The sequence below is a fragment of the Sciurus carolinensis genome, chromosome 2, assembly GCF_902686445.1.
Source record: "Sciurus carolinensis chromosome 2, mSciCar1.2, whole genome shotgun sequence".
Lineage (NCBI taxonomy): Eukaryota > Metazoa > Chordata > Mammalia > Rodentia > Sciuridae > Sciurus > Sciurus carolinensis.
Window position 1 is genome coordinate 112324533 of NC_062214.1, and position 26918 is coordinate 112351450.

The window sequence follows — 26918 nt, forward strand, 5'->3', positions numbered from 1 at the left end:
AGCCCTTGGAATTTTTACAGTGTATTTCAAATACAATAACACTGTAAGTGCTTCATCTTTTGATACTTTCCCCGGCGTTGTTCCCAGGACACAAGAGAATGAGTGGCAGAAGATTACTAATTGAAAAAGAAGAAAAACAGTAATTAAAACTGAAGTCTGAAGACAGCAATTAAAGCATCAGAAAATTACCTGCTTTGTATGTTCTCCATCACTGAAGTCTTCTGGAAACTTGGGTGAAGTGGGCTACGAGAATATTATATTCAAATCAGCAAGTGCTTGGCAAACTGCCACAGTGAAAGCATTTATTCACCATAAGTAAGAAAACCAAATAGAGAAATTAAAATCTGCTAACAAGGAAAGACTGAAGAGACACCTTCTTAAAGCCTGATGCTCACTTTTTCATGTACATACACATTATCTTTATACAAACTTCACCTAAATGACAGCCTAAGTTATAGAAAGCACCTCCTCCAAGGACAAAGTATTTAAAGATCTAATGGTTTCAGAGAAAAAAGGAGCAGTTATTAAGCAAATAGCTGAAACAAAGGCAAATAGCCCCTATCAAACAGCCAACACAAGTTAAGAAAAAAACAATACTAAAACCATTGTGTCCCCAAAAGTTCTCACCTTTCTGGTATATAGGACCTCAATTATAATATTAATTTGATGGTTTAGATATTCTTGAAATGAAGGAAAAAACATGAATTTTAAACTGAAGAAAGGTACTTCATCAAGGACGTAATTAGCTAAGAGCATTCTGATCAAGGCAAGGTGAGAGTAAGCACTTTATCTACTTCTACATCACAGCTGTCCATACTGCATTGACAATGCGATAGTGTAATGACTTTCCAAGATATCTAGAAGAGTATTCTCAGTTATAGTATATGGCATTTAATTTAGTGAATATTCTGCTTTGCTTTGCTTGACAAGGAGGGGGAAGGCTCTCCGGATCTCTTGCTCATGGATATGTGGATCTAAATTACCACTGCCCAAACCTTACTTTGCACTTTCACTTTAATGCCATTTTCTAAAGGGCACCTTTGACCTCACACACTGTAATGTTAATCCTTTTTAGCTCAGTTGGTAAAAGAGGCAAGGATTAATCTCAAGAAGACAAATGAGAATTTCACTGGGGAAAACAATTCAGTGGCTGGTATTTTTCACAGACCATTTTAACTTCTGATTATGGTGGTTTTCTTTAGGTCTCACTGTACCAAGTCCACTCAGCATGAATCTTTCTAATCTACAACTAAACGTTCCTTATTCTTATAACCCATTCCCATGCTATAACTGCACTGATATCATACAAAAACTTTTGGATTCATCTTTTGTTTTAGTATTAAATCTCTCAGACTAATTTTTTAAAAATAACAATAATCTAGCAATTTCTCCAAGATTTCCAAAAACAAGTAACACGAGGGGAAATTTCTCATTATTGGAGACATGTAAGCAGAGTGGATTCTACTTATTAGAAGTACAGAAGACAGATCAACAGACCCTCTTAAGTGCTGACAGTCTTTGGCTATACAAACTGCTATTTTAGCAACTTAAACTGGCAATTTCCCTTGTTTAGAAAACATTTCACTGCAAAGGGAGAACAGGTTAGTTTGGCATGTCTCAGCAAGTAAATCATTACAATTATAGTAGGACGACTTCTTCTATATTATAAATACAAGGAAAATATCCTGCCTCAAATTCTAATCTCCATGCTAAGACTGAGGTTACTAGAAATTTATGCACCAAACACCCGATACATACATCTCTGAGTTGGTTGAGAACAAAGATCCTTTCTGAGGCTGTCACCATGGGGTGATAGGACATCTCAAAGAAGATAATTCCCAGGCTGAAGAGATCCACTTTCTGAGGGGAAAAAAAGAATTGTATTTAGAGATCCTTTACATGAAAGTATAATTTACCAGGGAATTACAGGATCAGACTGTTAGTTGAAATAAAGTTTGCCTAAGCGTAAAATAAGTCACACTGGAGAAATTTGACTATTTTTCTAGACAATTGTAGGTATAAAGACTATTTGGTTTACAGTAAAACATTTGGCATAATTTTGCTCAATATTTTCCTTGAAAAATAACTGTAACCTTATCTACACACACAGATAAAACTCCTGGCTAAAGACTGAAAATAATGGCTAAAGGGTAAAGACAACCAAGCCTTTCTACAAGAATGTGCTTTGGGCTGGGGATATAGCTCAGAACATTTGCCCAACATGCCCCTCACTCTGGACTCAATCCCCAGCACTGTCACATAAAAAAGAATCTGCTTCATTTAGTATTTTCACTAATCATTTCAAAAGTGAAACATAGACCAAAATCTGCTGCTGATAGTAAAGGTCAGTTATCGACTATAAAGCCATACCAGTGAGGATAGAAGAATGATACAATTAAAAGATCATGTGATTAATCCCAGAAAAATATGGAAGTGCAATTAAAGAGGAAAAATAAATTAAAAGGCAACCTGCATAATGGGAAAAATATTTGCAAACCATACACCTGATAAGAGGCTAATATGCAAAATATATAAGGAACACATACAACTCAGCAAAACATGTTTTTTCTGAGTAGAAAACTTCCCAAAAAGATGTACAAATGGCCAACAGATATATGAGAAGACACATATCACCACTCATCACCAGGGAAATAAAAATGAAAACCATAATGAGGTATCACCTCACACTTGTTAGGATGGCTAATATAAAAAAGTTGAGGGCTAGGATTGTGGTTCAGTGGTAGAGTGCCTGACTGGCATGTGTGAGGCACTGGGTTTGATCCTTAGCACCACATATAAATAAATAAAATAAAGGTATTGTGTCAGTCTACAGCAAAACAAAAGTTGAAAGATAACAAACATGAGGATGTGGAGAAAAGGGAGCCCTTGTGCACTGTTGCTGGGAATGTAAATAGACACAGTTGATATGGAAAACAGGATGGAGGCTCTTCAAAACATTAAAAAGAGAGATTCCATGTGATACAGCAACCCCACTTCTGGTATATACCCAAAGGAAAGAATATCACTATCTAAAAGATATCTGCATGCTTATGTTCATTGCAACATTATTCATTATAGTCAAGTTGGTATCATTGTGCCAGTGAACAGATGAATGAAAAAAAGAAAATGTGCTCTCTCTCCACACACACAGAAATAATGGAATATTATATAGCATTGAAAAAGAAGGCAATCCTGTCATTTGTGATAACATGATGAACCTGGAGGATATTACATTAAGTAAAATAAGCCTAAAACAGAAAGATAAATACGGAAAGATCTCATTTATTTAAGGACAATGCATAAAAAAATCCAACTCACAGTAACAAGGTAGAATGGTGGTTTACCACTGGTTGTGGATTGGGGGAAAAAAGGAGATGTTAATTAAAGGGTACAAGTTTTCAGTTATAAGATGAATAAATTCTTATAATGAGCTCTAACATACAGCATGGTGACTATAATGTATTGTATTTTTGAAATTTACTAAGAGAGTAGATCTCAAATGTTTGTGACACCGCCCCCACGAAAAAATGGTAACTAGGTGAGGAGATGGATGTTTAGCTTGATTGTAATAATTTCACAATGTATGTGAATATCGAAAGATCACACTGTATACTTTAAATATATATAATTTTTATTTGTCATTCATACCTTAAAAAATTGGGAAACAATAACAACATAAACAACAAAAGGCCTGAGAAAGAAAACAGAATAAACCCAAAGAAACTAAAAGAATAAATTCAAGATAATTGTTAAATAATGAATAAGTAAAGACAAAAAACAAATGGCAATAATAAAAAGGAAAAAAAAAAAAAAAAAAGCAAAGGGCAAGTCAGTGTACTGAAAATCCATACAGGGCCTCAAGGGGCACCCGAGTGGGATGGCATGTGCCCAAGGAAGCCGGCTTCAATTGGCCTGCAAAGACTGCTCCTTGTGAAGTGCCAGGAGGACAGAGCCCACTCTCAAGGAATACTCTTAAATGAATGTGGATTCAAAGAGGAGTAGGAGGCCAAGCAGGATGGCACTCACCTCTAATCTCAGCGACTTAGGAGGCTGAGGATTTCTAGTTTGAGGTCAGCCTTAACTCCTTACTGAGACCCTGTCTCAAATAAAAGAATAATAACAAGGGCTGGAGACGTGGCTCAGTAGTTAAGAATCTCTGGGATCAATCGCCAGTACCAAAAGAGGAGAAGAAAAGAAAAAAAAGAGTAGGAGGACCTCTTGACTTATCTCTAGTCACCTTCAAAGTCTTAAAAACAAATATCCATTTGTTATTTCCTACATGTCTGGCTATAGAATGCCAAGGGTAAACAGCAATCTTCCTTAATCCCACTTTTTGTTTTTAAATATACATATATGTACACTCTATGGAACTAGAACATTCTGTTTTTTTTTTTAATTCACTTAATAGAGTAAGAATATTTTTTAATACTATTATCATTTTTCTAAAATGGATTTCTAAAACATGTTGCTAATGACAGGTAGTATTCAATTACATGAAGTCTTATAGTTAAAGAAATAGATCCCCATTTTTAGACACTGTTATTTTTTACTATATGAAACAACATTGCTGTCAGCATAAAACCCAGGAATGAATTTCCAATGCAAGCCTGATAATCTGGTTTGATGTACACTGCCTGCCTGATGTATTTTTAGAATGTAGCTTTACACTCTAGCCCTGGGTGATCTCATTTAGTCTCATGGCTTTAAATCCCATCTATGTACTGACAACTTTCAGATTTATACCTCTGGCTTTGATCTTCTCTCTGAACTTAAGTCTTGGGTGTCTAACAACCTCTGGCCATCTTAATTGGATTCCTCATCAGGCATTTCTAACTTACATACCTCATACGGAATTTTTCTGCCACCTTTTTCCCCTTCTCTACCTCTTTCCCCATGTTTCCTCATGTTAGTCAACTACGCTTCCATCCAGGTTCTCCAGGCAGAAATCTGAACCTCAACTTTCCCCCCTTTCTTTCCCTCTTCTAACATCTAATCCATCAGCAAAATCTCTCAAAATCTCTCATTTCTTCTGCTCCCATTTCAATGCCAGTCACCAGCCCTCCCCTTGGAGTACAGGTGGAGTGAACTTTCTGCTCAAGATTCTTCAATGGCTTCCTGTGCACTTCAAATAAACTAAATGATCCTAAATGTCATTCTCTTAGGGAGGCCTTCCCTGGTCAGTTTATTTAGAGAAAATGCTCTCCCTAAAGACAAGATATTGTCTTGTAACTTGACTCTATTTTTTTCTCTTAGCCCTTATTACAATTCGTGATTCTTTCTTTCTTTCTCTCTCTCTCTTTTTTTTTTACATGTTTATTGTCTGTTTCAGTCACCACTAGATCTGGCCCCACCCTGAGGGCTGGGGCCATAGCTGTCTTATTCACTTGACTGCCTTGACCCCTATGTTCTTAGGACCTTGCCCAGGAAAGGAGTTAGTTCACATTTTCTTTGGATGGATGGATGTACTACAAGCTCCCGGAATCAACAGTGACTGTTTTGGTCCCTGCCCTCAGGCACCATGTGTCCTGCCTGGAGCATGAATTTGCTGCTATTTCAGCTGGTAACTAATGCTGTGATTCTGATGTTCTTACTATTATTTCACTCCTGAGACTTTTCCCTTTCCTAAAAGTTCTGTACCTGGTTGTATGCAGACTTGGTGCTTCCTTGGACCTCTGGGCTTACGTATAGAGCAGTGCCAACCATCCCAGTCAAATGGCCTGTGTGGAGGAAACCAGAGGGAAAGCTTTCTAGTATTAGGACTTAAAGATGAAGCAAATTATTAAAAAAAAAAAAAGGAAAGAAAAAAGAAAAGAATATTTCTTACGAGTGGGGCCTGATCTGATAACTGTCTGCAGTACTTAAGGAAAAAGCAGTGAACTGCATCATACAATAACCATAGTCACATATGGCCAAACACCCTGTCCTGCACAAAGCAGTCTGTTGCCAAGGGGAGACAGGGCCACAGAGAAGACCCCAGACCAACCAAGGTCTTGGAGAACTTCACATGACCACTAGTGTTGGACAAAGAAGAGCTGTTTGCATGTGGGAGCCAATTATTCTATTAGCTGAAGCCCTTAGGGCTCTGAAGAACAATTAACACAGCGAAAAGGAAAAAAAAATTAAGGCATTTTCATAATTTTGTTAATTTAGTGAGTAATTAAAATTTGCTTTAGAATAAAGTCTCTACAAGTAAAAACATGTTTCAGGTTAAGAAATTTTGTGGTCTGCTTTCAAATACACGAATAAAAAATAGTCTTCTGGATTTACCTGAAGGGTCTGACTTTATCAATTGATCTCCTGCCTGATCATCTTGTTTCCCATCAGCCTAAAAATAGAAGTAAGCCGATTAGCAAATTCAAATGCTATAGCAATAGGAATGGCTTGTCCATTTCTAAATGAAGATACACTGAAAAATACTACATGAAAATCAGAATAATTATAATAATGCTTTTTATGAGTTTAAACTTTTTGTTTTAGTTATTTACTAGGAAGAGTAAGAGTGTATTAAAAACAATAGGTTGGGTGAGGAGGTGCATGCCTGCAATCCCAGCTACTCAGGATGCTGATGCAGGAGATGGAAAGTTCCAGGCCAGCCTCAGCAACTTAATGAGACCCTATCTCAAAACAAAAAAACAAAAAGGGCCTGGGATATAGCTCCGTGGCAGAGCCACTGGGCTCAATGCCCAGTACTACAAAACAAAACAAAGCAAAACAAAACACCTACTTTCTAATTTTCTCACTGCTACTCCGCTACTACTTTTTCAGGATCAGTTGAGGCAGGTCACTAAATCTGTTTCACTGTCACTCACTCCTGACATCTCCTAAGTGGCCTCACCTTCTTCTACATCTTTCTGAAGGGCTGTCTCACGCAACACTCTAATTGCTACTGTGACGACATCACTCCACTGATTCCTATTACAAGGACCATCATTAATAACAGCCCCTTCACCATTTGTAGTGCCAGACCCTGTTCTGGGTGCTTTACCTACCTTCTGATTTTATTTTGCTGAAAATACTTTGAGGCAGGAACTAGTGTTAGGTGCACTATACAGAAGAGGTTCTGAGAGACTTTCTAATTTGCCCAAGGTTGTACCACAAAGCAGTGGCAATAATATAGTTCTAGTCCAGGTCAGTGAGACTGCAGAGTCTCTGCTCATCTACCTCCCTACACCTCCAGACATAGAGGTATATTCTTCAGTATAGGATCAAGATCCCATCATTCCCCCCTCCTTGGCCTTAGCATTTTTCAACACCTGCCCTTCCCTGTTCTACTGTCCTTCTTTCTCCTTCCCCTTCCCTCTTCTTCTTTTTTGCAGTACAGGGGATTGAACTCAGACTTTCTGCATGCTAGGCACATGTTCTATCACTGAGCTATATCCCAGTCCTTCCTATTTTTTATTTTGGGACAAGGTCTCCCTGAGTTGCTCATGCTGGCCTGGAACTTTCAATCTTCCTGCCTCAACATTCTGAGTCACTGGGATTACAGGTATGTGCCACTGCACCTGGCCCTCTCCATTTCTTCTAACCTTACTTTCTTATTTAGCCCCTATGACTATTTTTACCATCAATCCAAATTCTATTTTTTTTCTCTGACTACCATTGGAATGAACTGCATTTTTAAAGATCTTGGTTCTTCTAATGTTTGGCTATGATGTAGCCCCCAAAAGCTCCTATATTAATGCAGGAGGCAAAATGATTAACTATAAGAACTGTAACTCAGTCAGTGGATTAATCCATTTCCTGGATTAATAATTTGAATGGACTAACTGTAGGCAGGTAGGGTGTGGCTGGAGGAAGTAGGTAACTGGGGGATATGACTTTGGGTTATAATTTGTCCCTGGTGTGTTGCTTGCTCTTTCCACTCCCTATTTGTCATGGGCTGAGCAGCATTCCTCCACTATGTCCTTCTGCCAGGTTCTTCTGTCTAACTTCAGGTCCAGAGGAATGGAATCCAGTCAACCATGAACTGAACCTCTGAAACCATAGTGCAAAAAAAACTTTTCCTCCTGTAAGTAGTTTTTGTCAGTTATTTTGGTCACAGTGATGAAAAGGCAACTAATCTTTTGGGGTAAGATAGCTCAATACCTCTGGCTAATGTTAAGTAAACCTCTGGCACTGAAGGCCAGAGAACCTTTTAGCTCTCTTCTACTCTGTACTGCATCTTACGGTTTGAGCCAGTCAGAACATGTGGTCTTCAAACAATCACATCTGCTCACCCACAGCTTTGGCTTATGATGAAATACCCTACCCTGGTGTCACTAGGTCCTGCCTTCAACATGGACTCCCACATATACTCTGGGCCCATCTGAAATGTCACCATGTTGTTATACAGTCTTGAGGGGAGGTGGTTACAGGGTCTTACTAGGTTGCTTAGGCTGGTCTTGTACTCCTGAGCTCAAGCAATCCTCTCACCTTAGCCACCCAAGCAGTTGGGACTACAGGCACACACTATTGCATGCTACCTAGACAGTCTTTCTTTTCCACTGAGCCACATCCCCAGTCCTATTTTGTATTTTATTTAAAGGGAGAGTCTCACTGAGTTGCTTAGTGCTTTGCTTTTTCTGAGGCTGGCTTTGAACTCAGCCTCCCAAGCCACTGGGATTATAGATGAGCGCCACCACGCCCGGCTGACAGTCTTTCCTGATTCTCACAATTCTATGTTAATTTTCTCCTATCTTTGACTCTTATATCACTACTTCTCTCATTTCACATTAATTAGTTTTGTATTTTAAGTCACTACGATGTAATGAAGAACAGATACCTTTTGAGTTACATGGTGTTTAGGACTGGGTTATCCCAGTGTTTTATGTTTCTGAGCCTCATTTCCCCAAACTAAAGTATAAAACATCCTGCTGGGTGCCTGGCATGGCAGACCAAAATACCAAATTATTTCATAAAGTACTGTATGCCTTTAACCTAAATATAATTCATAAGCCAATAATTTTGTATCCTTAAAGCAAAAGGCACTTATTAAAACATATTCACAATTATCCCTTCCGACTTGCCAAATTCCTGAGGGTTGCATGCAGGGTTCAGGCAACTTGTTATCCTCTTACATTTTTCAGGATTATCAAGGCACTTGGGTCTACTTTCAGGTACAGTCTAATTTTTAAAATACTCACAGCAAAGGCTAGATGATCTGTTGCCAAGCCAAAATCACCTATTTTTACATGGTCATCAGAATCCAAAAATATGTTGACAGGCTTCAAATCCCGGTGAATCATTCCCTGTTGGAAGAAAGTGAAGAATCTAATGGTTGCTTCCCATGCATAGTTTATAGTTATACTTGTTTCCTAATCTGAAAGGCCAGCCTAGTTTGCAAACTGGGTGAGGTCTTCTCCCAGACCACCCTAGTCCAGGAATGTGGTCTCTGGAATGTCTCTCAATTGTCTGGTAACCTCTCTACAATCTCTCTTTCACATGTGGTGAAATTAAAATGGCTCCCTGTGGCACCCAAGGTTCCTTCCACTGGGTTCATCAAATTATCTTTCCCTCTGCTGCATCACAAAACCCTGATTCTGGTCAGGGAGACACAGCACTTTCATTTCTTTCCAATTCCTTTCTTTGTACTATTTCCCCTGCCTAGAACATTATTGCTTTTCTCCACTCATTCACATTTTTTCAATTTGTTCCAAGTAGTTATACATGACAGAATGCACTTTGATACATCATACATAGAATAATTTTTCATTCTTCTGGTTGTACATGATGTAGAATCCCACTGGTTGTACAGTTATATATGCATGCAGGGTAATGTCTGATTCTATCCTTTCTAATCCCATACCCACTTCCTTCACTCCCCTCTACCTAAAGAAACTCTTTTCTTCCCTAGCCACCCTCCTCCTTATTGTAAATTAGCATCTGCATATCAGAGAAAATATTCAGCCTTTGGTTTTTTGGGATTGCTTTATTTCACTTAGCATGATATTCTCTAGCTCTATCCACTTACTGGAAAATGCCATAATTTTGAATTTTACCAACACTTACAAGTGCCAATTCATTCAATTACCTTCCCTGGTAATTCGGAAATTCTAACAATTCACTTTGCATCCCCAGTACACACAGTAGATACTCAGTGATTATGTTAAATGAATCCTGTTTTCTTCTCTTCCTAATGGTTTATCAAAATACTTATTATTTCATGTCTTATAATACAAAACATAATTAAATAAAATACTTTATTGTATGAGCTCTTTTACTACTACATGAAGATGAATTCTGACTTCTTCCAAAAACAAGAAGTCCCTCTCAATCATGGGGTTTGTCACATACTAGTGCCTCTGTATGTCTAGGTGTGGCACAGTGTTAGATGCCCAGAAAATGGTCAATAAATACTGAGCAATCAGAGGGAGAGGAAGTAAGCACGTGGGGCGTGGTTCTACACCCCAGGTGGTACCATAGGAATAGAGTTCTAATGGCCTTCATTAGAGCTCATTTTTATTCCCAACCTTACAAATTTCTGCTTCCAACAAATTATTTATAAGTTAGATGTATGAATTACAGCCCTGACTTCTTGGTATAAATACAGCATAGTATAAACATTTTGAGGTTCATGAAAATTGAGGCAAAGGAAAAAATTAATATTTACACTACCTAATGCATTAGACAATCCCATTTTAAAAAATGTAAGCAGTTTTTCAGTCTGAAGCAAGGCTCCTTAGCATTTACATCATAATAGCAATTTCTAGTTTTAGAATGACAAAAATGTCATACACATAGCAAGCTAAGCAACTAAGAGAGTCTTATTCCTCTTCTTGCTGGATGACTTTCTAGTTTCCCCTTATTCCCAGGGAGGGCAAGACTAATTGTTAGAATCAAATCTTGGTACATAATAACCACATTCATATATTATTCTAAACCACTCAAGGAATCATTTTCAATATTCCATACGTGATCAAATATTTTTTCCTCATCCAGGAGTTGGCAAACTTTCTGAAAAGGACCAGATAGTCAATTTTAGGTATTTCAAACTATACAATCTTTGTTGTAATTACTCAGATCTGCTGTTACAGCAAAACAGTCACAGGCAATATGTAAACAAATGAGCCTGGCTTTGTTCCAATGAAACTTCACTGACGGACAACAAAATTTGAATTTTATGTTATGAAATATTATTCTCCTTTTGATTTTTTAATAACCACTCAAAGATATAAAAGCCAGTTTTAGGTTATAGGACAATGAAAAACAGGTGTTAAGTGAGTCATAGTTTGCTGATCCCTATCCTAACCTTCAATGTTTTCTTCAAACTTTGATATCTGGTACTGTTTTCTTATCTTTGTCCTATTACCTACAAAACAGATTTCAATATACCTACAGTTTTTTATATTTTTCTCCATTTTCACATTTGAATTTTTTTATTTAGTCATAAATTTATGTAAACATAAGTTTTGGATTCAGAATGTTGTAAAGTTTACTTTCTCATGGATGTAAGCCAATCCATCCAGAATCTCTCGAAAAAGTCTCCAGAGTCTGATGGTGTCTCTGTACAACCCCTGGTCAATGGTGTCACGTAAAGTACTCTTTTCACAGTACTCCATCTATAGAAGAGAACAAACCGAGAAGAACTTGGTTACAAAGTATAAATTAAGGAGGTTAATTGCAATTAATATAATCATTCACTTAAAAATTTATAATATGGATTCTAAACAGTGATGGGAAAGACTTGATTTTTTTACACTGAAAAAAGAAACCAAAAGTATTTTTAAAAAATACTTTAAAAAATACTTTGGAGGAGTAGAGATGTAGCTCAGTGGTAGAGTGTATTTTTAGCAGACACTAGGTCCTGGGTTCCATCTCCAGCATACACATAAAAAGCAAGCAAATGAACAAAAAACAACATTGGGAGCAAATATGCATAATCTTGGCATCCCCCCCAAAATTTTACTTATTTATTTATTTTTGCTGTGCTGAGGAGTAAACACAGAAGTAATTAAATGCTTACCACTAAAACCAATGTATGTCCTAGGCGAGTACTCTACTACTAAGCTTACACTCCTAGTTCCCACATTTATTTGTTATATAAGTGGTTATTTAAAAAAATTTTACTTGCTTAAATTCTTATCACAAATAATATGAAAGTTGATTCTGCAGTAAAATTTTATTTATTGTTTTATAAGACTGCAGACTCAAATTTTCAAGACGGGTAATTAATCTAATGATGTCATTAGTTTTTATTTGTATATCATAACCTTCAAGTAAAGAGCAAAACATTACAAAAGTCACAGAATATTATTCTCCTTTTGATTTTTTAAAATAACCACTCAGAAATGTAAAAGCCATTCTCAGATTACAGGCCAAACAAAAACAGGCATAAGTTGGATTTGACTTGTGGGTCATAGGGACTTCACCTGGATATAGAGGTAGTGCACAGCCTCAGTCGTCACCGATCGCTCACTTTCATGGCAACTGTTATTTTCATTGTGGTCCTCATCCTAAACCAAGAGAAACACAAGAGAACTTAAACTGGGGGCTGAAATTAAGCAGGACCGTCACCATCATCAAGTACCTCTTCCCTCCTGCCAAGCCATCCTGCTGCCCTAGGCGGACATCAGCGAGCAGAACTCAACCAATGCCCTGTAGAAGCTTACTGTAATTTTAAGGAAAGTTTGCTATAACCAGGTCTGTTGCTACACAGAATGACAATGGGGAAAATGGAAACCAGTAGGTTTTAAAGTTGTGCAATCCACAGAAAGATTCCTCGCCAAATCAATTTTCCAATTCTTTATTATTGATGCCCTATGGATAAGAAGGGCAGAATGTACATATGCTTTTATTTTAGAGTTTCAGTGCTAATGGAATGCCCTCCTTTGGTGGGAATTAGCTAAAGCAATTTAAATGTGAGCAGACTATTAAAGAGCATACTGCCCTCTGGCCTATGCCCTCAAAGAACAAGTACTCAGCTGCCGCTTACAACAAATGATCTTGTTTTGTCTCCACAGGGCCAACCTACAGCTAATTTCTTTCTAATACATGATACCTTTTTTTAAAAAAAGTATTTTTCTTCTCATTGATGTATTATTTTAAATACTTTTAACCCTAAGTATGAAAAAGGCATTAGTCACGATCTGACCATTTGATTATATTTTTTATGAGGAAGGACTTTTCAATATATTTTTCATTTTTTAAGGGAATTAAAAAAGAGCTCTACTTGGCTTTGGAAATAATCACGTTCCACTCTTGAATCATTACTATACTCTGGGGATTAGCTATAGAAGATTATTAATCTCTTGGCAACTCTTACCCATAAATTAGACTGCTCATGGGATATTGCCCTTAACCAAGAAAAATCAGGATCATAAATTTGGTGTTCTCCTGAGTTTGTGCTAAGAGATGAGATGACTCAGGATGTGATGAGAGAGGACTTGAGCCAGCTGACTTCTGGGAAGGGAAGGAGGGGAGGGGAGGGGAGGGCAGGGCAGGGGTCCTGGGGATCAAGTTCAATCATGTGGCCAATGATTTAATCAATTCTACCTATACAATGAAGTTCCAATAAGATATCTTAAGACATGGAGGCTCAGTGGGGCTTCCAGGTTGAGCACATGGCTGGGCTGAGAGGATGAGGGGCCCTGATTACATGAGGACATGGCAGGGAAGCTTTGCATTTGAGATGCTTCCAGACTTTGCCCTATATGTCTGATTCTGATTTGTGTCTTTTATAATAAAATTGTAATAATAAATGTATGCAGAAATTTGGTGCTCCCATAATAATTAAATGCATACCACTAAAGCCAAATAACTTTGCTTTACAGTAGTTTAGACTGTTTATGCTATTATCCTGGTTAAATTTACAGTTCATAAATTTAAACTGAGAGGAACTTAAGGTGATTTTACTTGATAAGGAAAGTACTTACAAAAAAAAAAAACACTAGCTAATGCATTCAAACAACCTCCAAGTCAATTTAACTGCTTATCTAACAGAGTCCACATGTAAACTTTTCTTTATCCAGTGTGAATGTACTCTTATAACTGCTGGCAATTATGTTTTTATTATTCCTGGTAACAAAGTATCACATTCAACGCTAGGTGCAGAATGTTTCTCTACAGCAACAAGCTGACAGCCCTAGTAGTTGGAAAGGTTGACCCTGTGTCTCAGGCAACAGCATGGAGGGCTCTGCTGGCAGGGCACAGGAAGATACAGAATTGGGTGGGGTCCAAGGCCCACAGCAATGTTTCTCAAATTTTTTAAAACCATAAGCCACATCAAGAAATATATTTTACATCACACCCAGTACACATACTTATGAGGACAAGTTCCAGGAATGAAGTTTACTTTTACTTGAAGCGTACAGCTTGGTATTCTCTACTTCTATACAGCATTAAAATTAAGTCGAGGGCTGGGGTTGTGGCTCAGTGGTAGAGTGCTTGCCTAGTATGTGGGAGGCACCGGGTTCAAGCCTCAGCACCACATAAAAATAAATACAATAAAGGTATTGTGTCCCTCTACAACTAAAAAAAAATTTTTAAAAAGTCTGGTTATAACATTCTAAATTGATACTATAACTCATTATAGGGTCATTACAGAGTTATAACTAGAAAACAGTGTATGAAAATAAGAAATTAAGGGTAATTGATGTGGGAGAGATCAAGGTAACTCCATGATAAGACTGTTTAATTAATTTATATTCAATCCTCATCCCCAACCATATAAAATTTTCTCATATCCTCTAGGAAACTTAAAAAAAAATTTTTTTTTATTTTTTTACGTTTACATAGGGTAATGATGTTTATTTTTTCCCCTTCCCCCCCACCCCTTTTTTTTTAAATTAGAGCTTTATGGTTATACACAGTAGTTGTGTTCATTCTGACAAACTCACATACATAGGAAACTTTTTATCACACAAAAAGTTAGTGTCTCGATTTACTTCTCATTACCAAAAGTCAGTATGCTTTATTATATAAATATAGACTTATAAAAAACACAAGTAAGCTGGGTGTGATGGTGCATGCCTGTAATCCCAGCAGCTTTGAAGGCTGAGGCAGGAGGATTGAGAGTTCAAAACCAGCCTCAGCAATGGTGAGGCACTAAGCAACTCAGTGAGACCCTGTTTTTAAATAAAATACAAAATAGGGCTGGAGATGTAGCTCAGTGGGTTGAGTGCCTCTGAGTTCAATCCTAGTACAAAAAAACAAAACAAACAAACAAAAACCCCAAAAAAACCCACAAGTAAAATATATTTGTATGAAAAGTTTTTAAATTTGGTATTTACATATCAGATCAAGGCTTTAATATTTTATCTGAGGTTTATAACATCAGATGATAGTTTCCTTACACACCCACTCTGATGAATAAAATGGTACACTATTTATATATTTACCTGATTCTGACTTTTACTGTTCTCATCTTCATGGTCAAAGATGATATCACTTTCAGAATCTGAAGCAGGTCTTAAAAAGAGAAACAGAGAAATGCTAAAGAAATCAAAATCCCTGTAATGATTCTAAAAATTGACTTCTTGCTAATTAACAGAAAGCAAAAGAGGCTAGAGACACTATACTACGACTCCATGCCGTTAATCTGTACACACCACCATGCTGATTTGTACTTCCCTATTATGCAAAACATATAACTCTTTAAAATTAGCTAAATTAAATTTCCTAAAACAAATGTCATAGCTAAGAGTTATGATAAATTGTATCCAAGTGGATACAATGAAATAAAACCATGAAGGTTAAAAAAAAAAACAAAAAAACCCATGAAGGTCAATAACTAGTATTCTGAGATGCATAAAGTTTAGTTTAGGGTTGTAATTATTCATTTGGTACATTTTGGAGAACTTCAATTGGTACTATATCAAGACTTCAAATTAGTTCTTTGTATGTGTTACTGTAGATTGAACCCAGGACCTCCCTATATCAGGCAGGTTCTTTACCACTGAGCTTCATCCTCAGCCCTTTTTATTTTTATTTGTGAGAAAAGGTCTGGCTAAATTGCTCAGGCTGGCCTGGAATTTGTGATCCTCCTGTCTCATCTACCTGAAAAGCTGGGATTACAGGCCTGCACCACTATGCCCATTCCAAATTCATTTTTTTCCAAATTAGTTCTTAAATGTTCCATAGAGTTGGAAGTCTGTTTAAAGGAATGCCCTATAAGAAATTCTCTTAAATGTTTTAAGTGTTCCAAGTAATTTCTGTTTTCCTTTCTCTAGGGCTTGGATTTTGGAGATCTTTTGAATATAGTGGGAAAAATCCCTTTGGATTGCATTTGGCTTACTGGGTTTGTTTCTTAACATTGTCAATACTCCAGATTTCTAAATTATTGCCCTTTCCCCTGGCATGGGCTTGGTGGGGATTAATGACTGGGGGAACATCCACTGCTGCCTGGCTGGTACCCACACCTGTGCAGTGGAAGCCCTGTGACCCTTACAGAAAGGACTGTGAGAAGACACCATCATGTTCGTCCTCATCGTCATCTTCATCACTGCTGGAGCCGGGGCCAGCTACGGGGAAGCGGGCGTTGGATGAGCGCTCGGCTGATGTGCTCCACTCCACTGAGCTGCTGAGGATGGGTGGTGGTGCGGCAGCCTCCACACTGTCCAGCCCATCAGTGTCACTTGCTGGCTGCCCACGTGCAACTTGTCCATCCTGGGCCAGAGGTCTTGAATCTGGAGGTGGTGTCCCTGGGCCCACTGGTCGCTCATGTCGCTCAATCCAGGCATTGTAGTAGCGCACTATGTTCTCATGGTGCAGGCGTGACAGCAGTGTCACCTCACCCTTGATCCTGCGGAAGTGCCTGCTGGCTGGGTTGATGGGGATGCGCTTCACTGCATAGCAGCAGCCATCCAGTTTGTTTTGGACCTACCATGCGCAAGAGGAAGAGACCCCGGTAAGGTCAGCTGCCCATAACCTTGCACAATCGGGCATTTACCTGGCACGGCCCCATTCCCTCCTGAGGAAAAAATGGAGTTCGGAGAACCAATAGCTACAATTGAGAACCATAAGGTTGAAACTCTTACACTGAAGAAAGTTTTTACACCAGAATTTAGTAACATCTTAAAGAGATCAGAAAGTACCAAGTATGCTAAAAGACCCTGGGGAAAACAAAACCTCCATTTGAATCAGTAATTTTACTGAAAATTAGTTCCTTGTTTTTCCAATGTCTTATCTACTATCTAAATTTCTAAAGAATTTTTGGTTTTAAAATAAAAATTATTTTCTAAAGCCAGTATAAGTTCAGATGATGATTTTAGTTTCTGCACTTTTACACTTAAGAGTCACTAAAGACCAAGTAAACTCCAGAAATTTTAACGGACTGAAAAGCAAATGGCTAATTCTTAGCTTTAGAAAGCTGTGTCAATTTGAGAAAATTATTTAATTTCCTTAAGACTCAATTATCTTACTTACAAAATAGTATTTTTGTTATCAGGAAGTACCAGTACTGCCTAGGAGGAAGAGGTTAGGTGTTAACAATTTTGATTTGAGGTGTCCCTCCAAAAGGCTTATGTGACAATGCAGGAATGAATAGAGGTGAAAGGATCAGATTATGAGTTATAACCTAATTAGTGGATTAATCTGTTTGACAGATTAATGATTTCAAAGGACTGCTGTACTGAGTAACAACTATAGGCAGGTAGGGTGTGGCTAGTGGAAGTAGGTCACTGAGGGTGTGACCTTGGGGATGATATATCTTGTCCCCTGGCTTCTCTCTGTCTGTCTCTCTCTGCTTCCTGCCTGGTTTCATCTCTTAGTAGATATGTATGAATTCAGGCAAAATATGTAAATTCTCTGAGCCTCAGTTCCCTCAACTGGAAAATGGGGATTACGTCTATCCCATAAGAATGTCTTGTGATCAAAAGATGAGTTTGTAAAGCCACCTGGCATGCAATCTGAAATGTGGAATGTGCTCTGAAAAAAACAATAGCCCTGAAAAGGACGGGAAGTCTTCAATCTTATGTCTTTGTATACACCAGGTACATGCTGAGTCACGGACTCAGGTGTGGGGCTTGCTGGAAACCGGGAGGAATTCATTTATTTAAATTGAAAAGGTGTGGAAACAGTAAAGGGTCCAACTGCAAACAAAATGCTAGCTGACTGAGCAGACTGTTCTACTGAGAGATGGAAATACAGAGGTGTGTGAGCTCTCTGAGGGAGAAACTGCGGGAGAAAGGTGGGGCTAAAAATATGAAGATGCCCTGTTGTATGAGGTTACTATCTTTTTTAAGTACTTAAATGGAAATGAATTTTGTTAATATTTTAATTCAATAATCTAAAATATAAAGAAGCTGAAGTACTTGATCAAAATGACAGTGTGAGTTAAAATCCTCTAAAAACCATGATCTTTCTGATCAGGACACTTATTTAAATAAGATTGTTTCTTTTTCTGTAGGAAAATTACTTTACTGTAGAACAATTATTTTTTCAGTGTAAGAGGCCTTTTACAATAAGAGTAATGCTTCCTCATAATATTCTGAGAACCCTAAATAGACACATGATCCACTAATGGTGAATAATCCTCATATGAGAAAGATGACATGTACTTTATAATACAATATTAATCTGTGTTTTCCAAAGTTAAAAACAAACAAACAAACCCTTACATTATATAAAAATAACTGAAACCTCTTTCTACCAGGGGCAGGTAATAATAAGTCACCCAAAGAGACTGAAATGAAGAAAGGAAGACCTAACACCAGCATACCTTAATAACATGTTGCTAATTTTCCATCTCAGTAACAGCTGGGAAATAAAAGCCATCAAGGCCATCTGGGGCCATATCCCAGTATGAATCCCATCTCTGTTCTAACTTTGGAATCCTTTTCTCTACAGCAACTCTAACAGCAAATGGGAGAAAAAGAGAACAATTTTCTTCCTGAACCAAAGCACACAAAAATGTTCTTTACATAGAGATCTTGGCTCCCACTTGAAGCACTGTGTTTTTCACGTTAATGCTTTGGCCAAGCAAGGACAGGAGAAAGATGCTCTTAATGTGCCTAGGGCAACTTTAGTTTCAGGAAGGTAAAGGTGATCACAGTTTCAAATAGTCCCATTTGCTTCCCTCCCCACCCTCAAAATAGAAGTCAAGCCTGTAAGTCTGTAGAAGTGGAAGAGAAAAAATTCTAAAAGGGATTGAGGACAACTATGTATCACACCTTGATGACTGCTCCAAAAGCTCCTTTGCCGAGAAGCTGTAATTCTTCAAACTCAATGAAATACCGGGAAAACTGTCTCTGTGTCTCACTGAAGAATGCAGCACTGGGTAGTTGGCTGCTAGGAATAACAGTCTCAACATAATCTTGTCCTCCAGAATCTGAGAAAAAAATAAAGGCATTAGAAATACAGGAAGAGCTAGAGAATCCAACGAGGATGCGAGCACTGGCAGAAGGGGCCCCAACCATGGGTGTGAAAAACTACTTCTTGCCTGAGTGAACCTTGTATACTTTCCCTTACCTTGTCTTCCTTAAGTTAGGTAGAAAAATATAATGAGCCCGTTTTATGGGCAGGGATAATTGGGGCAGAGAGTAAGTGATGGAATTAGAGAGCCCGACCACAACCCATGTCTCCTGCTCCATCTCAGTCTATTGAAGTTCTTTAATCTGCTACCTAAGTGTCAGCAAGAAAATCTAGTTATACAGTAATAAGGGTAACAAAACAAGAAGGATAACTAAGCACTCAAAGAGGCTATTCCAATAGACACTGTATCAGTAGGGACTAGAAAAATCAGGCTGGGACAACAATCCCATGCACATAGGGACTGCTTATCAATGAACAGATGTATATGTAGTTCCAAATATAACAGATAATCCATGCAGCCCCTTCTGGTTTTAGGTTTATGAATACTTTCAAAATAATTTAATGTTAAACAGGGTATCAAAGAAGGATGGTAATGGGGTTGGAGTTGTAGCTCAGTGGTACAGCGCTTGCCTAGCACATGTGGGGCACTGGGTTTGCTCCTCAGGCCACATAAAAATAAATAAAGCCATTGTGTCCATATACTACTTAAAAAAAAAAAAAAAAAGGATGGGAAGAGACTCACCTTCAGGACTTTGTTCCACTAAAGGCATTTTTGGCTGAGGATTTATAAAGCCATGTTTCAACAGCTGCTGAGGGCTCCATCTTTCCTTGTCATCCAAGCAAACGCACCTCAGTGAGAGGGAAGGGAAAATCTCAGCAACACACAAAATAAACACCAACTTAGTTATGAGTTTATTCTAAAAAAACATGCATTAGAGAATTCATGTTACTTATGGACCAACATGCATATGTAAGTGAATATAAATTAACAAATATCCCTGCAGAATTTACAATCGAGCACTAGGCTGGGTGCGAGTGGAGAATTTGAAAAAAAAAAAAAAAAAGTGCAGGTTCTTTAAAGGCATGGAACAATTTTTTAAATTTTCAGATAGTAGTATAAGTAGGCTATGAATTTTCTGTCTCATTAACAATTTAATAATGTGCCATGCTTAATTCTTTCTAAAGTTTAGTCATAAATAAAGCTGCCTAAAGGTAAAGCACATCAGCTGATATGGGGTTGGGGACCAGTTTGATAAACTTCAGATGAAGCCTATACATATGAAGTGAGTTGGTAACAATTAGGAATATGTTTTTAAAGTCCCATAAATCCCTCCCTCCCTTCTTTCTTTCCTTCCTTCCTTCCTTCCTTCCTTCTTTTCCTTCCTCTCTCTCTCTCTCCTGACAACCTTCCTTCCTTCCCAGTGCTGGGGATTGAACCCAGGGGCACTCTATCACTGAGCTACATCCCCAGCACAGGCTGGCCATAAACTCATGACCCTCCTGCCTCAGCCTCCCCAGTACCTCGATTATAGGCCTGTGTCACCATCCAGGCTTACCATATACTTTCTCTTAATCCTCAATCTTTGAATCTACTAGTTTATCATTTAATGTTGTAATAAACAAAAATGATTTTTAAATTTTTAAATGAGTACAAACAAGCCATACTTTTATGGCTTGTTGTCCAGGGGTTCACAAAGTAGGGTCCCTGACCAGCAGCTTTAGTACCACCCTGGAATTTGTTACAAATACAAATTCTCCTTCAACCCAGACTGAATTAGTTAGCCGCTCTGGAGATCTGGACAATAATCAATGCTTTCACAAGCCAACCAGGATGTTTTAATGCAAGTTAAAACCTAAGAACCCCTGTTCTTGCTAAGCTAAACTGTTTGGTATTCATAACAATGACCCTAGTGGCACCACTTGGTAGCACTTGACCCTAATTATAAACAATATACTTAAGCCCAGAACTTGACTTAAAACCGATAAAGTGGTGACAACTATCATGAAAGGCGACATTTTATTTTTTATGTCACCACACTAAAAAACAAAACACTCAAGGTAGGAAAACACCTGGAAAAGACAAGATTAAAGTAAAACAGTTTGTGTAAGAGTCTTTATGTTCCCCTAAATTTAAAATTAATTTTAATTATATTAGTAAAACATAAATATCTTCTCCTTGCAAATATTAAAACATGATTTATAATGATAGTCTTTAACAAATTCCTTCTTCTCTCCATATCTTCCCTTCTCTTGGTGTACATCTTCTATGCATTTATATATATAAACACACAACCACCCAAAATAATATTGGCTTTTTTTCATATTTATATTTAATTAATTATTTTTATTTTGGGGGTGGTATTGGGGATTGAAGCCAGGGTCACTCTACACTGGGATACATCAGAGCCCTTTCAATTTTACTTTGAGACAGGGTCTCACTAAGCTGCCCAGGCTAGACTCCATCTGGTGATCCTCCTTCCTTGGCCTCCCAAGGAGCTGGGATTACAGGTGTGCTCTATCGTGCCCAGTTAATGTATTGATATTTTTGGGCAAGATGATCCTATACATATTATTCTCTAACTTGCTTTTTTCTTTAAACCATGTGTTTTAGAGAGCTTTCTAAGCCAGTACTTAAAGATCTTGTTTTTAATTTCTGTAGATGCATGGACCTATTAGAATTAATTTATACATTCACCTACTATTGAGATTATTTCCAATTATTTCATATATATGTGTTTGTATATGTGTGCATGCATGCACACACACAAACATAAAAGCTGCAATGAACACCCCTATACTTGCCCTGTTGGGTTTCTGAAGTATATCAACTCCAACTTACCTGTGACATGAATGTGACATGACAGCAGAACTGGATCAGAAAAAATTTAAAGCCTGCCCAGAATAAGTTGTATTCTTATAAATAAATGAGATTTTGTAACCATCAAGATCTCACTTAAAATGATGAAATTGGCAACACAGTAGCCATAGGGAGAAAAGGCAAATGCTAGGTCCAGCTTTGAACAAAAAGGATGAAATATGGAAAGTTCCACATTTCTCCACAGTTCTCACTCTCCAGGTGGACGTTGAGAACTAGCACTGACTCAGCACAGCCAAGTGCCAGGCAGGGTTTGAAGCTCTTCACAGGTGTTAACTCTCAACCAGACTCAGGGCGAGGGTGTCTCAGACCTCAGCCAGGAAGGGGTAGGAGACCTGACCCAGTTGCCTGGTTCCAGACTCTGAGCTCCTACCCAGAACCAATAAGTAAAACTGTAGCTACAGATGGAATGTGGCCATGCTTTTCTTTGTGGATGATTTTTTTTCTTTGGTTAACTGGGTTGGGACAGCAAGGGTAGTAAAATAGTAACCTGCAACTCCTTCCTAAACAAACAGTCTATTGAAGCACTTTTGGAAGAGAGAGGAACAGACACAATATTCTGAAGGACAACCAAGTTAAGAGAATAAGAAACAGTGCTGCTCTCAAGTTAAAAACTGATGGAGTACAGAGCGATTTTTTTCTCTTTCTTTTTCTTTTTTGTGGTAGTGGGGATTGAACCAAGAACCTTACACATGCTAGGCTACCTCCCCAGCTCAAACTAATCTTTGTGAGCCATTTCTGTAAGATAAGAATGAGGAAAATTTTATTCCTGAGACTATCATTCTGCTACTAAATGTGAAAAAGTCCTTCTACTTAAACCCTCCTGTTCTGTTTAAAAAAAAAATACACAATGCTATTGTCAACTTCTACTTAATTACTCTTGACCAATCAAGAAGGACAGAAAGTTCAAAGTGACATTTTGAAGACTAAAACTAATTTTTTCATCAGCTACTCCATTGCCCTATTTGTCATTTCAACCAACCTTATAGTTAGGGTGCATTAAAATAAGTTTTTTTTTTTTAAAAGTTCTATCACATTTAAAAGGAATCACAAATTATTTCTTTAAAATCTTAAGATTTTTATATACTTTATGGAAAGAATACAGAATACAGAATCTGTAAAATATTGAAAATGACAAACCCCAAAATAGTGTGGCCTGGGAAGAGGGAGTGAGAAAGAAGGCAACACACTGATAACATTGATCCTTTCCCAGTACATCCTTTCCTAATGACAGGACAATCCCGAGAAGGAGATATCTATCAAGCCTAGAATGGCAGTCTCTGGGAGGAAGCCAAAGCATTGATCCTTCTCCAGAGACTGTACAATGGGACCCTGAAGGGGAAAAGATAAGCACTGAACACTGACCCCAGACTCTCCATTCTTCCCCAAGTAAAAATATTGCCCAGTAAAAACAAATTTCAAATTCTCACAAACCTGTTTCTTGAGTGCCCAAACTGACACGCTGTCAATAATTAAGTCACCTCTCAGTGTAACCTATATAAGCACGGACTCCCACTTTGGCCAGTGGCTCATTTTCCAAGAGGAAAGTGGGTCCACCAGATACATGGTTTCAACACTGAATAAAGGCTGTGCTGATCCATAAAGTCTGCATCTGGTTAATAGAATCAAAGTTGGTTTCTTTCTACAACTGTATGTATATTGTGTCAACTTCTATTTTGTGGTACATAAAAACTATCTTACTTAAATATGGTCATATGTTGTTAACAGCAGGGATACATTCTGGAAACATGTCATCAGATGATTTTGTCATTGTATGAATATCATAGGAGTGTGTTTACAGAAATGAACATGAGCTAAACCATGTCTTTGGATGACACAATCTTATGGGATTACCATAGGTGCAGTATATCGTTTAAAGAACCCGTTAGGTGGCACATGACTATACAAGAACAAGTACTATTTGTAACAGGTAAGATAGTGACAGGGAATAACACCATACATCAGGTCACATGGCAATTTATAAAGATGGGAATAGGGAAAGAAATGTGAAAGGTAAAAGAAAAGAAATGTAGAGAGTAGATGAAGTGAATTAAAGCAAATGACTGGGAAAAAGAAAGTAAAAAACAAGACAGTATCAGAAAGGGAAAGGTCAGAGGGAAGAAACCAGTCTAGGTCAATTCTGCAAAAAAGCTAGATCAGGGGAATATCTGAAAAAATCCAGACAGAAAGGATCTTATTTCCTACTTAACAGAAACTGAAGGAAACTTAAGCTCTGGCTTGGATTGAGAACAGATAGAGCGAAAGTAGAAAATGCTGAATTGAAGGACCTGGACAAAGACTTCGGGTCCAAGGAAAGCCTCTCCCAGTCAAGGATTCTCTTAAACTAGATAAAACTTGGTTTTATAAATAAATGTGCACCTGTAATTCACAGGTGCTGAGAAAAGTCTGGTTAGAGTCAGGAAGTCATTTGCATCTTAAGGCTTGGCTAAATGAGACAAAAAAGAATGAGAACAAGAGGCAGCATCACCCCTGAAGCTGTTTTGTAAATAGGAGGCCTTGCCTTTGACCTGCACAATCAAAAGAGCAGGAGTAAAGTGCAGTCAGAAAATTTCAAAGACACTCACTTCTTGAGGAAATCTTGAAAGTCAGCTGGTAAATCACTGGGGATGATCACGGGGTACTCTTCACAATCCTGTCCTTGGCTGAGGGACAGCAGCAAAAGGCCAAGACGCCAAACATCTCCTTTCTTCCCCGTTTTATAAGGCAGGGCATTGTCACTAAAACGCACTCGAGTTTGCTCAAACACATCCTCCTTACAAATGTCTGCAAGGCGTTTAGAAATGCTGTAGTCTGTAATCTTGATGGTACCCTCTGCATCTACCAAGACAGTTGATGCACTCAAGACCTTGTGCACCACAGAATTGCTGTGAAGATAATCAAGGCCAGACAAGAGCTGAGTTGCATACTTGCGAAGCTGATGCACAGGGATGGGGCCTGAGTGGCTCAGGTGTGTAGCGAGAGAGACCCCATTGATGTGCTCCACTAAAATGTCCACGGTGATAGAGTTGTCTTGCTCTTTGAAATTCATTGCAAAGTAGCGTACTACATTTGGATGGCTCAATTTCACCAGTGAGCTGAATTCTGTTTCTGCCCCTTGAATCTAACAAGGTTAAATGAAAAAAAAAGAAAAAAGAAGATAACATTGGGTAAGTCAGCATTAATAGGTGTTTCACTTCCAAAGTGAAGTATTTGAAAGAATATACACTTTCATGAGCAGAGAACAAATATTCCCTGAATGGACTAAAGATACAAAAAATTCAATTTGCAACTCTTAATTTCAAAACTTAGCGTATAAATACTACAAATATTAGTGAATTGTTTTTAAAATTAACTTCTTTTGGGATACAGCTGCCATGAAAAAATAAAAAGAGAAGCCCATTACTTTTAAAATAGCTTTTTTAGATTTTAATAAAATCACTGTCAAAATTTTTAAAATTAGGAACTGGTAGTGTAGCTTGGTGATAGGGTGCTTACCTACCATGCATAAGACCTGGGGTTCAATTCCTAGCACTGAAAAAAATTTTTTTTAATTAATACAAAGGTAAAAAGAATCCATAAATTACCTATATTATCACCATCCAAAAATAATGTGAGTTTTGTGTTTGTTTCCAGTGTTTCTTTCTACACATTAGACTCACAATTCTAAACACCAAGCTTTATCTACTTGTTTCTAGATTAATATTAAAATTCTCTTTCAATCCCCAATATCGTAAAAATAAAAAAAAAGAAAGAAAAAATCTGCAGTTCCCCCAAATTCAGCTTTGAAGCAATATTTTTAAAGAGTAGAGAAGACAGATGTAATTTCAAAAAGCACAATTTTGAAATAGTTGGGAAAGATGGTTGTTAATGTCACAAGGGCTGAGAAAGGAGAGCAAGAAGGCAGTTGCAGAAATTTTGCCCATACTGTGAAGTTCTCAAAGAGGGAAAAAGGGGCTAAGAAAACTCTGAAGAAGATGCTGGTCCCCTCTAGTCCTCTCTTGGTTAAACAGAACTCACCCACTCTGGACCAACTCACAGAGCTATTTTGTTCTATCATCTCCAATTGCTTCAGATTGGGCCTTTTGCTCAGTCAGCCATGGTAGATACTTACCTGCTTTTTGCACTTGTCAATCTTCTCCCTTTCTTGACTGGTAAGAAAAGGACCCATTTTTTTCTGCCACTGAAGGACCCACTCATACAATAGGACAAAGCTGCCAGTGGCTGTTTCCAAAGCATTGTAAACTAATTTTCCAAGCTGTTCATCACTGCCTGCACAAGAAATAGACAAGGTAATTAAATCTCACTGAATGTTTTCTATGCAGGGAAACAAGGGAGGGGCTGTATATTTATTCAATAATAGATGCCAAGTGCTAAGTATGAAAAATATGATTTAATGTAATGTGCTTTGTAAACTACTTTTTGTATTTCACAATGTATTGAGCGTCCTAAAATATTAATTTTTATAAAGGAAAAAGAATTAACAATGAGATGCTAGTACCAGATCAAATAAAGAGAATAATGTTTTATTCTGCTAGATATTATTTACCACTTACTTTCCTAACCAGCTCACCTTTGCTGGCTATGCTACTGGCCTACCTCATACAGGTAAACACCAACTCAGATGACAGAAAGAATTTGGAATTAGAGAACCTCCATCAAGATTATTTCATCAAGCCAGACGTGGTGGTACATGGCAATCATCTCAGTGGCTCAGGAGGTTAAGGCAGAAGAATCTCAAGTTCAAGACCAGCTTTAGCAGTAATTTAGTGAGGCCCTGAAAAACTTTGCAAGATCTTATCTCAAAAAATTAACAAGG

At 37.8% G+C, this 26918-nt stretch overlaps 1 protein-coding gene across 3 annotated transcripts in view; it reads right to left on the bottom strand.

Annotated features, from left to right (window-relative positions):
- Positions 1 to 26918, bottom strand: part of Eif2ak4 (eukaryotic translation initiation factor 2 alpha kinase 4) — a 110216-nt gene that overhangs the window by 47634 nt on the left and 35664 nt on the right. For all 3 annotated transcript variants that reach the window (XR_007107016.1, XM_047539122.1, XM_047539121.1), the window contains exons 8-20: positions 26214 to 26371; positions 24688 to 25223; positions 19970 to 20076; positions 19086 to 19243; positions 16364 to 16794; positions 15315 to 15384; positions 12348 to 12431; positions 11415 to 11537; positions 9123 to 9227; positions 6268 to 6325; positions 5638 to 5717; positions 1759 to 1860; positions 190 to 243 (exon numbers count right to left, since the gene is read on the bottom strand). Coding sequence is in view for 2 of the 3 variants with exons in the window: in XM_047539122.1 (XP_047395078.1) it covers positions 190 to 243; positions 1759 to 1860; positions 5638 to 5717; positions 6268 to 6325; positions 9123 to 9227; positions 11415 to 11537; positions 12348 to 12431; positions 15315 to 15384; positions 16364 to 16794; positions 19086 to 19243; positions 19970 to 20076; positions 24688 to 25223; positions 26214 to 26371 (2066 nt within the window). In the remaining variant the exon portion in view is untranslated. The remainder of the gene's footprint in view (positions 1 to 189; positions 244 to 1758; positions 1861 to 5637; positions 5718 to 6267; positions 6326 to 9122; positions 9228 to 11414; positions 11538 to 12347; positions 12432 to 15314; positions 15385 to 16363; positions 16795 to 19085; positions 19244 to 19969; positions 20077 to 24687; positions 25224 to 26213; positions 26372 to 26918) is intronic.